At 33.9% G+C, this 13598-nt stretch overlaps 1 protein-coding gene across 3 annotated transcripts in view; it reads right to left on the bottom strand.

Moving 5' to 3' along the window:
- Window positions 1–13598, bottom strand: part of LOC114330085 (b(0,+)-type amino acid transporter 1) — a 156146-nt gene that overhangs the window by 41477 nt on the left and 101071 nt on the right. For all 3 annotated transcript variants that reach the window (XM_028279398.2, XM_028279400.2, XM_028279397.2), the window contains exon 6: window positions 11380–11424. In XM_028279398.2, coding sequence (XP_028135199.1) covers window positions 11380–11424 — 45 coding nt within the window. The remainder of the gene's footprint in view (window positions 1–11379; window positions 11425–13598) is intronic.

The following is a 13598-nucleotide window of genomic DNA, read 5'->3' as shown; positions in this document are numbered from 1 at the left end:
GTCTCCACTTAGTGAAAACACAGAAATAGATTTTCCAAAACCTAAAGCAAGATCAACAAAAAAGCCAAGAGTCACTAAATCTGATACAAAAAGTGGAGAAACAGTTTCTACTGAATCACTTATCCAACCTGCAAAGGAATTTATTGATGAAGCTTCAACCCAGTTTGAATTAAACTATACAGAGTTAGTAAGCTTTCTGGATGATGCACATGGTTCCCCCAATCCATTAAGTATCGCACAAGAATACACGAAAAACATAACAGGACTATTAGTAATGCTAACAGAAATCTACCCCAAACTCGAAGACAGACGCATTAAATCTAGAATTACACGAATAAGGAAGAAAATACGTCGTCAACTAAATCTAGACCAAACTGAAAATGATAACTCCGAAGATACAGATGTTTCCCAAGAAAACCTCAATTAAAAACAAAAATCAATAAAATAAATATTAACAATAAATGGATATTATTCAGTGGAATATACAAGGATTATTTACACACATCGAAACACTTCAACTCCTAATAAAAGAAACAAACCCACAAATTATATGCCTACAAGAAACAAATTTTAAAAACAACAAAAAATATAACTTAAAACATTTCGATTCCTACCACAAAATCAGAAACTACGCCAACAAAGCAAGCGGTGGAGTATCAATATATGTTAATTCTAATTTAGAATCAGAGGAGTTTCCCTTACATTCTGCTTTAGAAGCCGTAGCAATAAAAGTTCAATGTCCAACACAGCTCTTTGTGTGCAATGTTTATATCCCATCGGATGTGGATTTTGTCTCGAGAGATCTGGAGCATTTAATAGAGCAAATTCCAAAACCTAGACTTATTCTAGGTGACTTCAACTCTCACAGCATTTCCTGGGGATGCCATTCCACAGATAAAAAAGGAGAACAAATAGAAAAATTTCTTAATGAAACAGATTTTGTACTATTAAATACAGGAGAAAAAACTCGGTTTAACTCTGTTACAGGCAACCATTCTGCTATTGATCTGACTATATGTGAAAGTTCCCTAGCTCCTAGTCTAAACTGGGAAGTATTAAATCATACCTACGATAGCGACCACTGGCCTATAATAATAAGAAACAATAATACCACAAAAACAAACATAAATTTTTCAGAAACATGGAAAACTAAAGATGCAAATTGGATAGCTTACCAACAACTTATTGAAGACTACCTGCCTAATTTTGGAACAATAGGAGATAACATAAATTCCGTTACAGACAAATTTACCTCAATGTTAACAGAAGTAGCCACAATTATTATAGGCAAAACAGCAAAATCAAAACGTAAACATTCAGTACCTTGGTGGAACAAACAATGTGAAAAGGCACTTAAACAAAGTAAGCATGCATTTAATGTATTAAAAAAACATCATACACCGGAAAACTTATCTAATTTTAAAAAACACAGAGCCTACGCAAGGTACATAATTAAGAAAAGTAAACGTGAATCATGGCAAAATTATGTTTCCACGATAACCGACGATACTCCGGCATCAGAGATCTGGAATAAAATCCGTAGAATTAAAGGAATTTCATACAGCAACAAAATTAACTCTCTTGACATTGAGGGAAACCTAATTACAAATAACAGTCAAATAGCCAATGCTTTAGCGAACTCATTCCAGACATATTCAAGCGATTCCGTGCATGACCTATTATTTGTCAAAAACAAAAAGAAAATAGAAAAGGAGGTCAAGATTACAGATTCCGTCAGCCCGCTAAATGTTGCAATAAGTATGCAAGAGCTAAATGAAGCACTACAAGGACTTAAAAACTGTAGCCCTGGATCAGATGAAATTCCAAATTGTTTTTTAATTAATCTTCCTTTAGCTGCAAAGCATCTACTCTTAGATATATACAACTTTTTATTTTCCACCAAACAATTTCCTAAATCGTGGAGTACCGCTACAATAATTCCTCTTTTGAAACCTAATAAAAACAAGTCAAATCCAGAATCTTATAGACCAATATCTTTAACATCTTCCTTAAGCAAATTACTAGAAAAAATTATAAATAGACGGTTGCAATTTTTCTTAGAATCAAAAGATCTAATAGTTCATCAGCAAAGCGGCTTTAGGAAAAACAGAAGCACAACTGACAATTTAGTGTCACTAGAGTCTGCAGTTAATGAGGCATTTGCAACTAATCGACAAGTTATAGCTGTCTTCTTTGATATAATTAAAGCTTATGATACTTTATGGAAATATGACATTATTGTTAAATTACAGCATTGGGGCATAGATGGAAATTTTCTAGCATTCGTCAAAAATTTTCTAGATGACAGAAATTTCAGAGTTAAATCAAACCAGGAATTTTCAGAATACCATACTCAAGAAAATGGCATACCCCAAGGATCTACACTAAGTGCAACACTCTTTTTGGTTGCAATTAACGATATCGTGAGCAGTGTCCGAAACCCTGTTAAAGCAATCCTATATGCAGATGACCTTGTAATTTATACTTCTCATAAGAATCTTAGTATAGCATCAAATATTATTCAACTTTCTATTAATTCCCTACAAGAATGGTCTAAAACAACAGGACTAAAATTTTCTACGGTTAAAACCAAAGTAATGTGCTTTTCTCGAAAACATCAAAATGTTGCAAATATTCCAAAATTAACACTGTATGATCAAGTTTTAGAAAATGTTGAGGAACTTAGATTCCTAGGTATGATTTTTGATTCAAAACTTACTTGGAACAAACACATCGAAGTACTTAAAAAATCATGTTTACAGCACATAAATATTCTTAAAGTACTAGCAAATCATAACTGGGGCGCAGACACGACACAGTTACTCAATATTTATAAATCCTTAATCCGCAGTAAATTAGATTATGGATCAATTATATATAATTCAGCTAAGGACTCAACATTAAAAAAATTAGATATTGTACAAAATACCGCACTAAGACTAGCTCTAGGAGCCTACAGGACCAGTCCAGTTGAAAGTCTTTATGTAGAAGCAAATGAGTCGCCACTCTCGATTAGAAGATTACGTCTAAGTCTACAATACGCAAGCAAGCTATCAACTAATCCAAACAACCCAGCCTACCCCTATGCCTTTTCCACACATTACCATTCTAATTACATTCAAAATCCTAATCTTCGACCATCATTTAGCAAAAGAATTAGCAACTTCACATTTCCGAGTATTATGCATACCAGCTTTGATTATACTCCCCCTTGGACTATACAAATTCCGTATTGTAATACAGATCTCTCCACTTATACTAAGGACAACACCCCTTCATCTCTTTTTTTCCAATACTTCTACAATATTAAAAATAAATATCCATCCTGTCAACTAGTGTACACCGATGCATCAAAAACCCCCGAATTTGAAACAGTGGGATCTGCCATTGTCACAGATGATTCTGTGCGCAAATTTCCACTACCTAAGGACTACTCAATATATTCCGCCGAACTTTTTGCAATATCCAAGGCAGTGCAACAAACTCTTAATCGACCTGAAGACATGGCAGTAATATTCACCGATTCCTTAAGTGCAGTTCAGGGCATTCAGAAAATATATCCGAATCATCCGTTCCTAGAACAAATTAAAAAAGACCTTGTGGCTCTACAAAATAACCATAAACAAGTACATATTGTGTGGATACCATCTCATGTGGGGATACCAGGAAATGAAATTGCAGATAAAATGGCCAAAGAAGCTTGTAAAATGAAGAGATCCGAATATAGAACTAACCAAATTCCTCACTCTGATATGAAAAAATGCATCAATGAGTACACAAAGAACTTATGGTTACAAAGATGGCAACTCTTACCAAACAATAAATTGCGGCAAGTAAACCCAGATCTAACTGCGAAAACACCAAATTTAGTAAAACGAAGGGACCAGGTTGTACTACATCGTATCAGAATAGGGCATACCAGACTGACGCACGAACACCTACTAAGGAAGGAACCTCCTAGAATGTGCTACGCCTGTGACACCAATATAACTGTAAGTCACATTGTTATAGACTGTCCATTATATCATCTGGAAAGACAAACTTCTGGACTACCAAGTGACATAAAGTGTGCGTTAGACAGTGCGGAGTGTAACAAAATCATTAGGTTTTTAAAGGAAACTAAATTGTATAACCAAATATGAGTGCTACGTTATGAACAATTTAAAACCAACTTTGTAAAATCTCTATAGTTCATAGTTTATATCAATTTAATATGTATCGTAATTGTACCACCGCTAATAACCTTTTATGGTTGATGCGGGTTATTTCTAATAATAATAAAAAAAAAATGTCGTAATTTACACAATCAAAAGCTTTGGCATAGTCGCAGAAAACAGTGGCAGTATAAAGATTATTGTTTAGTGCTTGGTAAACCTCATGTAGTACAGGAAACATTGCATCAGTGGTACATTTATTTGTTAAAAAGCCGAACTGATTTTGTGATAAAATGTTGTTATTAACGATAAAGGACATAAGTCGAGTTTTAATGAGTCTCTCAATAATTTTGGAGAGTACCGGTAGTAAGGCAATAGGTCTATAGTTGCAGGCATCAGATTTTTCGCCACCCTTATGAAGAGGAATAATAATGGCTGTCTTTAGGCACTCTGGAAATTTACCTTTTTCGAAAGAATCATTAATTAGTGAGAGGAGGATTTCCAACACATTTTCTGTGAGATTAGAGAAAATTTTTATAGATAGTCCATCAGTACTACAGGATGATTTGCTTTTGATACTATTGATTGTTTGGATCAGTTCAGAGTTATCGACTGGTCGTAAAAAGAATGAATTCGAGACCTGTCTTGAATTAGGAAGATAAGAAATGGGATCTTGTTGCGGCAAAATTGTTGATGTTATATTTTTACTCACATTAACGAAGTAGTCGTTTAGACTTTCAGGATTTGGAAGGGAAAATGATTGAGCTGTGTGAGTTTTATTTCGAAGATCGTTTATTATAGACCAAGTTTCTTTTGCAACACTTTTAGAGCTTCCCAGACGATTTTGATAATAGGCTTTTTTAGCTGACCTGACAAGTTTTAGATATGTTGTCCTGTACTTCATGATATATTCAGTGACAGCAACATTGGTAGAAAATTTCTTCATGAATAGTAGTGTACGCATATTCTTAGCTGATATGCGAAAACCTTTCGCAACCCAAGGTTTCCGATGTTTTGGCTTAATAGGAATTAAAGGAAATGCCTTATTGAAGATGTGGAGAAGCTTAACTAGAAAAACACTGAAATTATAGTCCACGTCTATAGAAGGAAATTGCCACTCAGAAGTCAAGCATAAATTTTGGAATTTACGAAAATTCTGGGCGGAAAAAATCCTACCTAAACGTCGGGTTTTTGAGGAGGGTTTGCTGAAGATGTTAAACTTCGTATACACTGCTTCATGATCAGATAGTCCCGCATTAATAACTGTAGAGCAGACATCAAGGGGTGAGAAATCTGAGACAATATAATCGATTATGGTAGATGTAGTTTTTGTAATCCTTGTAGGAGAATTAACGTGCATTGAGAGACCATACGATTCAAATATGTTTTCCAGGGACACTTGGGTAGCACTAGCAGCAGCATAATTAATGTTAAAATCACCGCATAGAATTTTTCTGCTTTTATGAGGCAGGTCATCTAACAAATTTAGCAGGTTCTGAAAAAATAGTTCCACGGTAGAATCAGGTGATCTATAAATGCAAATAATGTAAAGATTAAGATTTTTATTATAAACTAAGGAAAACTCAAAGAAGGATTCACTTAACAAAAAGTCATATTTTGTTACCAGAGAAAAATCATTATTTCTAGAGAGAATCAGGGTGCCTCCATGAGCCGAACTTGGATGATCATACCTGGCAATTGTGGTATATTTTTCTACAAAAAAATGCTCGTTAATTTCAAGCCAGTGCTCTGTAACCGCAACTATCGGAGGAAATCCTAATTCCTCCAGAAACAAAAATAATTCATCAGTTTTATTTCTTATAGAACGAATATTAATCAGAACCATGCCAAAGTTGTCATCACTAAAATAATTTGAGGTTTCTAGTCCCTCAGAACACGTCGTGTTGTTTAAAAATTTCGCTTTGGAGAGCCAGTGGAATAATAACTTCGGTGACATTCCCTTGACTTTTGTAGGTGTATAATTCTTTCCGAAGTGAGATAGGACCTATAAGCGGCAAGATCAGCTTCCACTTCAGCTGGACCAATTCCATAGGCATGGTTAAATTCTAGAAGAACTTTTCGTAGTTCTTCAGTCTTAGTAGGTAGTCCTTCGGAAGCCAAAAAGAGTTTAACGCTGGTGTTGGTATATCCGTCGTAAAATACAGAAGCAGTCTGATCGTGAAGAAAAGCAAGATGTAGTTTAATTGCCTTTAAGATGTCCGGTTCCCTTAATCTTGCAAGAAGATATCGACTGTTCGAGTTATTAGTTAGTCTAACTCTTGGTGGTGTTAAAGGATCCAAATTTATGGATGGTTCCAAAGTATCTTTCTTAACAAAATTGATATGGGAACGGAAAAGCTCCTGTGATTTGCAAATTGTGATGGCCTGCTTGTCTGTAAATATATTCGTGTCTTCAACTTCATTTTTGTTGTTGCTTGGAATGGTAATTGAGTTTTCCAAGCTAACCTGGCTTCTGATGTACTTCGGATTCATATTTTCTTCAGATGAAGTCTTTGGTTCAGAGTGTGGTGATTCTATAGACCATTTAATGTTGACACCAGGTGGCCAAATTTCCTTATTAAATAATAAGTCGATAGATGGTTTGGATTTTATGCCTATTTTGAATGAGTAACCAGTTGCTGTGTTGGCGTCTTTAGGGAGAGCGTAACATCTAATATAATCCTTAATACCTAGCCTCTCTTTAATGTAGTGTACTATTTGTATAGGGGTGTATGCTGGGGTTAAGTTACTGATAACAACAAAATGAACTTATCTTCTGAAACTTTTGACTTTCTTTCTGGACAGGTTTGGAAATGTTGAGGGTCTTCAGTTTGGGTGCTTGAAGTGACATACACTATCTTTCTTTTAGATACCTCTTTTTCAGTTTGTATAGCAGGTAGTGTGCTGGAAAGATTACTTATCTGATTAGATATTTCGCTGATGTTTTCATATAGCCTTTGTAATCCCAATTTTATCTCGAATGAATTTGAGTCTTCAACTTGAACCTTAATAGTATCATCAAAACAGCCGAAAAAAACTGACGATATATTGAAGATATCTTGTTGCATTTGCCGTACCGATTTTAAAAGATATTCAGGATTCATCAGGCTATTTAATTTATGGATCTCGTCAATTTTTTTTGTAAGGTAATCCAATTTGCCATCTTTTTTTGTTAATAAATCGTATGTCTCTATGAAAACGGGCAAATTATCAGTCAATTTTTTAGTTAGTTGAATTAAGGCATTAAAGTTCTCATGAGGTATCTGATTTTTTGATAGATTTGTTATTTTTTCATTTAAATATCTGAGGCTAGGCGAATCACATAGTTTACAGAAAAATCTTAAATTTGAATTTTTTGGGTCCAGGAGAGTTTTGGTGATGGTCTTGTTGTATCCAGAACAGTGCATACAGAAATTTCGCTGACATTCCCCAAAACAACGAAGCTTATTATATTTGTCATTTTCGGGGAATTCATGTAAACAATTCTCACAGTGGTAGTTTGCCATGGTTATGGTCAAGGTCAATTTGCAATATTTAACTGGGTCGTTGATAAACAAAACATAAAATAAATTAAACAAAGCTGGTGCAAAACTTACAGTTTCGTTCACTCCAATAACAATAACAAAGTAACAATAACACACTCGTGTATGTAGACCGCTAAACAGAACAAAAACAAACGTTTTAACACACCGACGATTCAAATACGAATTTCATTAATCGATGCTTAAAGAATATCCACATACCTTGGAAATATTCAAATTTTCAGTTTTTCACATAGTTTTTGAGGGTTAAAAATGGCCGATTTCGCAATTTTTCAATTTTTAATCGCTTATATGTCAAAAACTATCAACTTTAGAGAAATGTGTCATTAAAGACCTTTTCTGTTTGGAATGATCCAAAAAACCTAAAAAAACTTTGTTCCGTGCAAAAAAAAAGAATTTAAGGAAAAAAACAAAAAAAAAACGTTTAAAAAATTTTTGACCCACTTTTGGTCCTGGCAACATGCAAATTTGTTAAAAGGGGTCCTTTTTGAGTAAGATTGTGCAAAAAATCCGAATCGGAATATTTTTCCTAGCGGATGCGCAGTGCCTTTCTGGACTAAATAGAAATATTGATAAAATGGTTTTAATAACAAAGTGTTACTATCGTAACGAGTAAATAAATTTTGAACATTCTTTAACACTTAAAATACAACTATGGAAATGTTTGGTAGTCTGGTATAAATATTTAAGAAATGTAAGTATAACCGCTTTATAGATAACTATACTTGTCGGTATTTTAACAATCGTATTAGGTTACCTACTCATTGTAAATTAGTCATTTCAGAACTTAAAATACAGTACAGTTAAAATTATTATTATACGATAAATATTGCAAGAGAAGTTAAACATTTTTTTCTATATTAAAGGAAAAAAAAGTTCATTAGCGGAACCGACTTCAAAATTATTCTGTAGGTACCTATACATTATCTTTGAGGCATTATTTGGTTAAAACATCTCTTAGGTGACAAAATAGTTATTTCTGTATTAAGAGCGAAAAGTGATACATTATTGCTTGAGAGTAAGAGTTACCGCTCGACGCGTAGCGGAGAGCGGTAATTACTCGAAAGCAATAATGCCACTTTGCGCTTGTAATACATACAACATTTTTTCTACAATCACTTAATAAAATGATACTATATTTTTAAATCATTAACTTTATTGTAACTATTTTATATCTTTCATTAAAATGTCATAACCTTAACTTTTATATCTTTCAATTTGAATGTTCAACGTGTTTGTATTGTATGGTTGCACGGTTGCTACGGACGACGAGAGCGATAAAGTCGCGTTACTCAGTAAACGTCAACTTTTCGTTGCCATTGACAAGCGAAAAAGTCTTCTTTATCAAGTGATTGTAGAAAAAATATATTAATTTGTTTGGACTAAATGTGGTATTTGCACAGTATAGGAGAATTCCTCCTATAGTCTAAGAGCTGGGAGCGGATTTTGTGCGTGATAAGTAATATGGAAAAACTATATGGGGATATATGTTGAACTAGTTGTGTACATTACTTTCCCCAACGGCCGGAAACCAGAGTGGGGGCCGAGGGTAGATATAAGGGGTCAAAGTCGCGGTTTTTATTATTTTTTTTTGTGACGCTCTTGATCGAGTTAGTGCACCAAAATTTGGGAATAAGTATTTCATGACGTAACTAATTAAAATCTCCAGGGGCGGAAACCTGCGTGGCCGACAAAGGGGTAGGGGAAGGGGTGAATAAAAAAAATATAATTGGTTTTTTTGTGACGTTCCTGATCGAGATGGTGCACCAAAATTTGGGAATAAGTAGACCATGACATAACTAAGTAAAATCCCCAGAGCCGGAAACCAAATTGGGGGACGAGGGTAGTTATAGGGGGTTAAAATCGCGGTTTTTTTTGGGAATAACTAGTTCATGACGTAACTAATTAAAATCTCCAGGGGCGGAAACCTGCGTGGCCGACAGAGGGGTTTGGGGAAGGGGTGAATATAAAAATAATTGGGTTTTTGTGACGTTCCTGATCCAGATAGTGCACCAAAATTTGGGAATAAGTAGACCATGACATAACTAAGTTAAATCTCCAGAGCCGGAAACCAGAGTGGAGGACGGGGGTAGTTATAAGGGGTCAAATTCGCGGTTTTTACCATTTTTTTTCTGACGCTTATGATCGAGATAGTTCACCAAAATATGGGAATAACTAGTTCATGACGTAACTAAGTAAAATCTCTAAGAGCGAACGCTGCGTGTCCGACAAAGGGGTGGGGGCACAGGTAAACATATAAATTATAAGTGGTTTTTTGTGACGTTCGTGATCGAGATGTAGAGAAAAAGTTAAAATTTCTTATATTTTTCAAAAAAATTGTATAACATTGATTTAGGCAAATAATTATAATTATTATTCTCGAAATTTTTGCGGACGTATTCTCGAAGACGATCATCACCCAAAAGTTATGCATATTGACCCCTGCCCGCCACCCCTTTGTTCCCCCACACACCATTACGTCCCTAGAGATTTTGCTAAGTTACGTCATGATTTACTTATTCCCAAATTTTGGTGCACTATCCCGATCACGAACGTCACAAAATACTCTTATAATTTATATATCCACCCCTGACCCTACCCCTTTGTCCCCAAAAGCAGCGTTCCGCCCCTGGGTATTTTACTTAGTTACGTCATGAACTAGTTATTCCCAAATTTTGGTGCACTATATCGATTATGAGCGTCAGAAAAACAATTGTAAAAACCGCGACTTTGATCCCTTATAACTACCCTCGTCCCCCACTCTAGTTTCCGGCTCTGGGGATTTTATTTAGTAATGTGATGGTCTACTTATTCCCAAATTTTGGTGCACTATCTCTATCAGGAACGTCACAAAAAACCCCTTTTAATTTTTATATTCACCCCTGTCCCCACCCCTTTGTCGACCACGCAACGCTCCGCCCCTGGAAATTTTAATTTGTTACGTCATGGCCTACTTATTCCCAAATTTTAGTGCACTATCTCGATCATGAGCGTCACAAAAAGAATAATAAAAACCGCGACTTTAACCCCTTATAACTACCCTCATTTCCCAATCTGGTTTCCGGCTCTGGGGATTTTACTTAGTTATGTCATGGTCTACTTATTTCCAAATTTTGGTGCACTATCTCGATCAGGAACGTCACAAAAAAAAAACAATTATAACTTTTATATTCACCCCTTCCCCCACCCCTTTGTCGGCCACGCAGCGTTCCGCCCCTGGAGATTTTAATTAGCTACGTCATGACCTACTTATTCTTAAATTTTGGTGCACTATCTCTACCAAGAGCGTCACAAAAAAAAATAAAAACCGCGACTTTGACCCCTTATATCTACCCTCGGCCCCCACTCTTTTTTCCGGCCGTTGGGGAAAGTATGTACACAACTTGTTCAACATATTCCCATATACTTTTTCCATATTACTTATCACGCACAAAATCCGCTTCTATCTCTCCGACTACTATACTGTGGTATTTGTTTGAATCTGCCGATGGACGATTACGCACCGATACTATATAGTGGAATATTGAGCAATGTTGTCGATTTTAGCGCTTCCTTCACTGTGATGTATCTAATTAAAAAATTAACACTCTGTATGTACAATAAATCGTAGAAGGATATTTAATATATTATCCTTTAAATAAATGTCTAATATAGAGAATATATATTTTATTACCCATACTTACACTTCAGGTTTCTTCAGTTCTTCTGTAATAACTGTAACTGATGACCTAAAACATATTCTAATTAAAAATTGTTTAAAATTTTATTCTATTAATTTTTAATTGCAACTTTTTTATTTTATTTAGTATAATACTGTATATACTAATATATACTGTAAAATATACAGGTATTAAAGAATTAACACAAAAAAATAACATCAAGGAAAATGACAACTTCATGGATATGCTGCAAGAGGAAATTACAAAGGGAAGAAATAATCATTGCAGAAAATCTGAATGGTAGAGTTGAAAAAAAGGAAGATGACCAAACAATAGGAAGATTCGGGAATGACGTTGGAAACGACAACGGTGAAAGACTCACAAAAGTATGAGAGATAAACCGGCCTAAGAATCACCAACGGCTTCTTTGAACATAAAGAAATTCATAAAGTACACATATGGATATGAAACAAAAAACCTTAAGTAATTAATAGATTACATCATACTGAATAAAGAAAACGCAATTCGAATAAAGAAAGTAAGAGTATAAACAGGAGCAGAATGGCAGCGACATAGCCACCTTTACTTAACAAGCCATGAAGAGAAAAAGGCAACATCGCAATTGATGACGTGCGTAGTCCGACTTTCGGACTACCGCTTTTGAAAACACAATTTTAAAGTAGAAATTCTGGTAAAATTTATAGTATTTTTTGAGTCGAACAAGAAAATATTATTAATTAGAAGTTTGTACAAAATAAAATTAAAAGTACTTCCTTGTAAGTAACGTTTATTATACAAAAAAAAACCAATAACAAGAATATACATGGGATTAATTTCTTTCGAATCCTAAGAAAACTAATGAGTATTTTTCAAAAATTTAAACGCAGAATGAAAGATTACGTTAGGACCGAGGGCCGAAAGTCCCTGAAAACTTCTATGTTTATTATAATAAGTTACAGGGGCGAAAAATTAAGAAAATTTAGTGTGATTTTTAGTTTCAAATATGTCATTCAAAAACAACTTTTCATTCATTCTAAGGGACTTTCGGCCCTCGGTAATAAAGTAATCTTTCATTCAGCGTTTAAATTTTTCAAAAATACTTATTAGTTTTCTCAGGATTCGAAAAAAATGATTGCATTTAAAATACACTGAAAATTTTGACAGGCGTCAAAATTTTGCATTTTGTTCCTTTCCCTTTAAAGTTTTTCGCACTTATTTAGAAACACCCTGAATTGATAAAGAACAAAAATCTAGTTGTTAAAGTAGCTAATTTTTTTTATTATCCAACATAAACGAAATAATAAAAAAAAACAGAATGTTATTAAGAAAACCAGAGTCTATAGTTGGGTTTTAATATATTATTATTATTATACAAAAAATAATCAATAACAAGAATATGTGTAAAGTACTTTATTTTAAATAAATAATATCTTATTTTAAATTATATACAAATATCGCTAGAAATAACTATAACAACAATTTCTCACATGGTTTGATGTGAAGTGTTGGGGTTTAGAATTAACTGCTTAGCAACAATATTATTACAGCATATTTTGTTAAAGAATCAGGCTATAACATATTAAAAAAATCACTTGAATCGGCCAACAGGTTTAGTAAATATAAGACATCAAAAATGACAAAAATTTTAAGTGGACGCATTTCTATATGCACGTAAGTTTATATAAAAATATATTATACTATAAAATATAGTATATAAAAATATATTATATTGAACTAAAATCATCTTAATACATACCTTTTAATATTCTTTATAATTTGGAGCACGAAATATTGTAAAATGTTTGAGTTTTTCTGTAAATACAGTGAATATTATTTAAAAACATTTAAAAATAAATGAGAACTGTCAGAATTAACCGGTCTACGCTTAGATGTTGCCAAGTTTCAACTTCATGGCTTGTAAAGTAAAGGTGGCTATGGCAGCGACCATAGACTATATACTGATAGCAAGATTAGAACTACCATAAATATGAAGAAAACGGAAGACTTAGCAATATCGGAAGAAGGCGTTAAACATTTGGAAATAGAAGCACACATAGAAATAAAAGGAAAGAAGAAATTTAAATATTTGTGTTTTGTAATATTGAAAAACGTAACAACAGAAGAAGAGATATATTGACAAAATAGATTTTGAGTAAGACAGTGCAATTTTGATTAAAAACATCAAGGAAAAAACAAGATATACCAAATATACGAATGAATATGACATATGCAGCAGAAATTTG

Source organism: Diabrotica virgifera, chromosome 2, assembly GCF_917563875.1.
Source record: "Diabrotica virgifera virgifera chromosome 2, PGI_DIABVI_V3a".
NCBI lineage: Eukaryota > Metazoa > Arthropoda > Insecta > Coleoptera > Chrysomelidae > Diabrotica > Diabrotica virgifera.
This window is presented reverse-complemented; position numbering and strand designations above follow the sequence as displayed.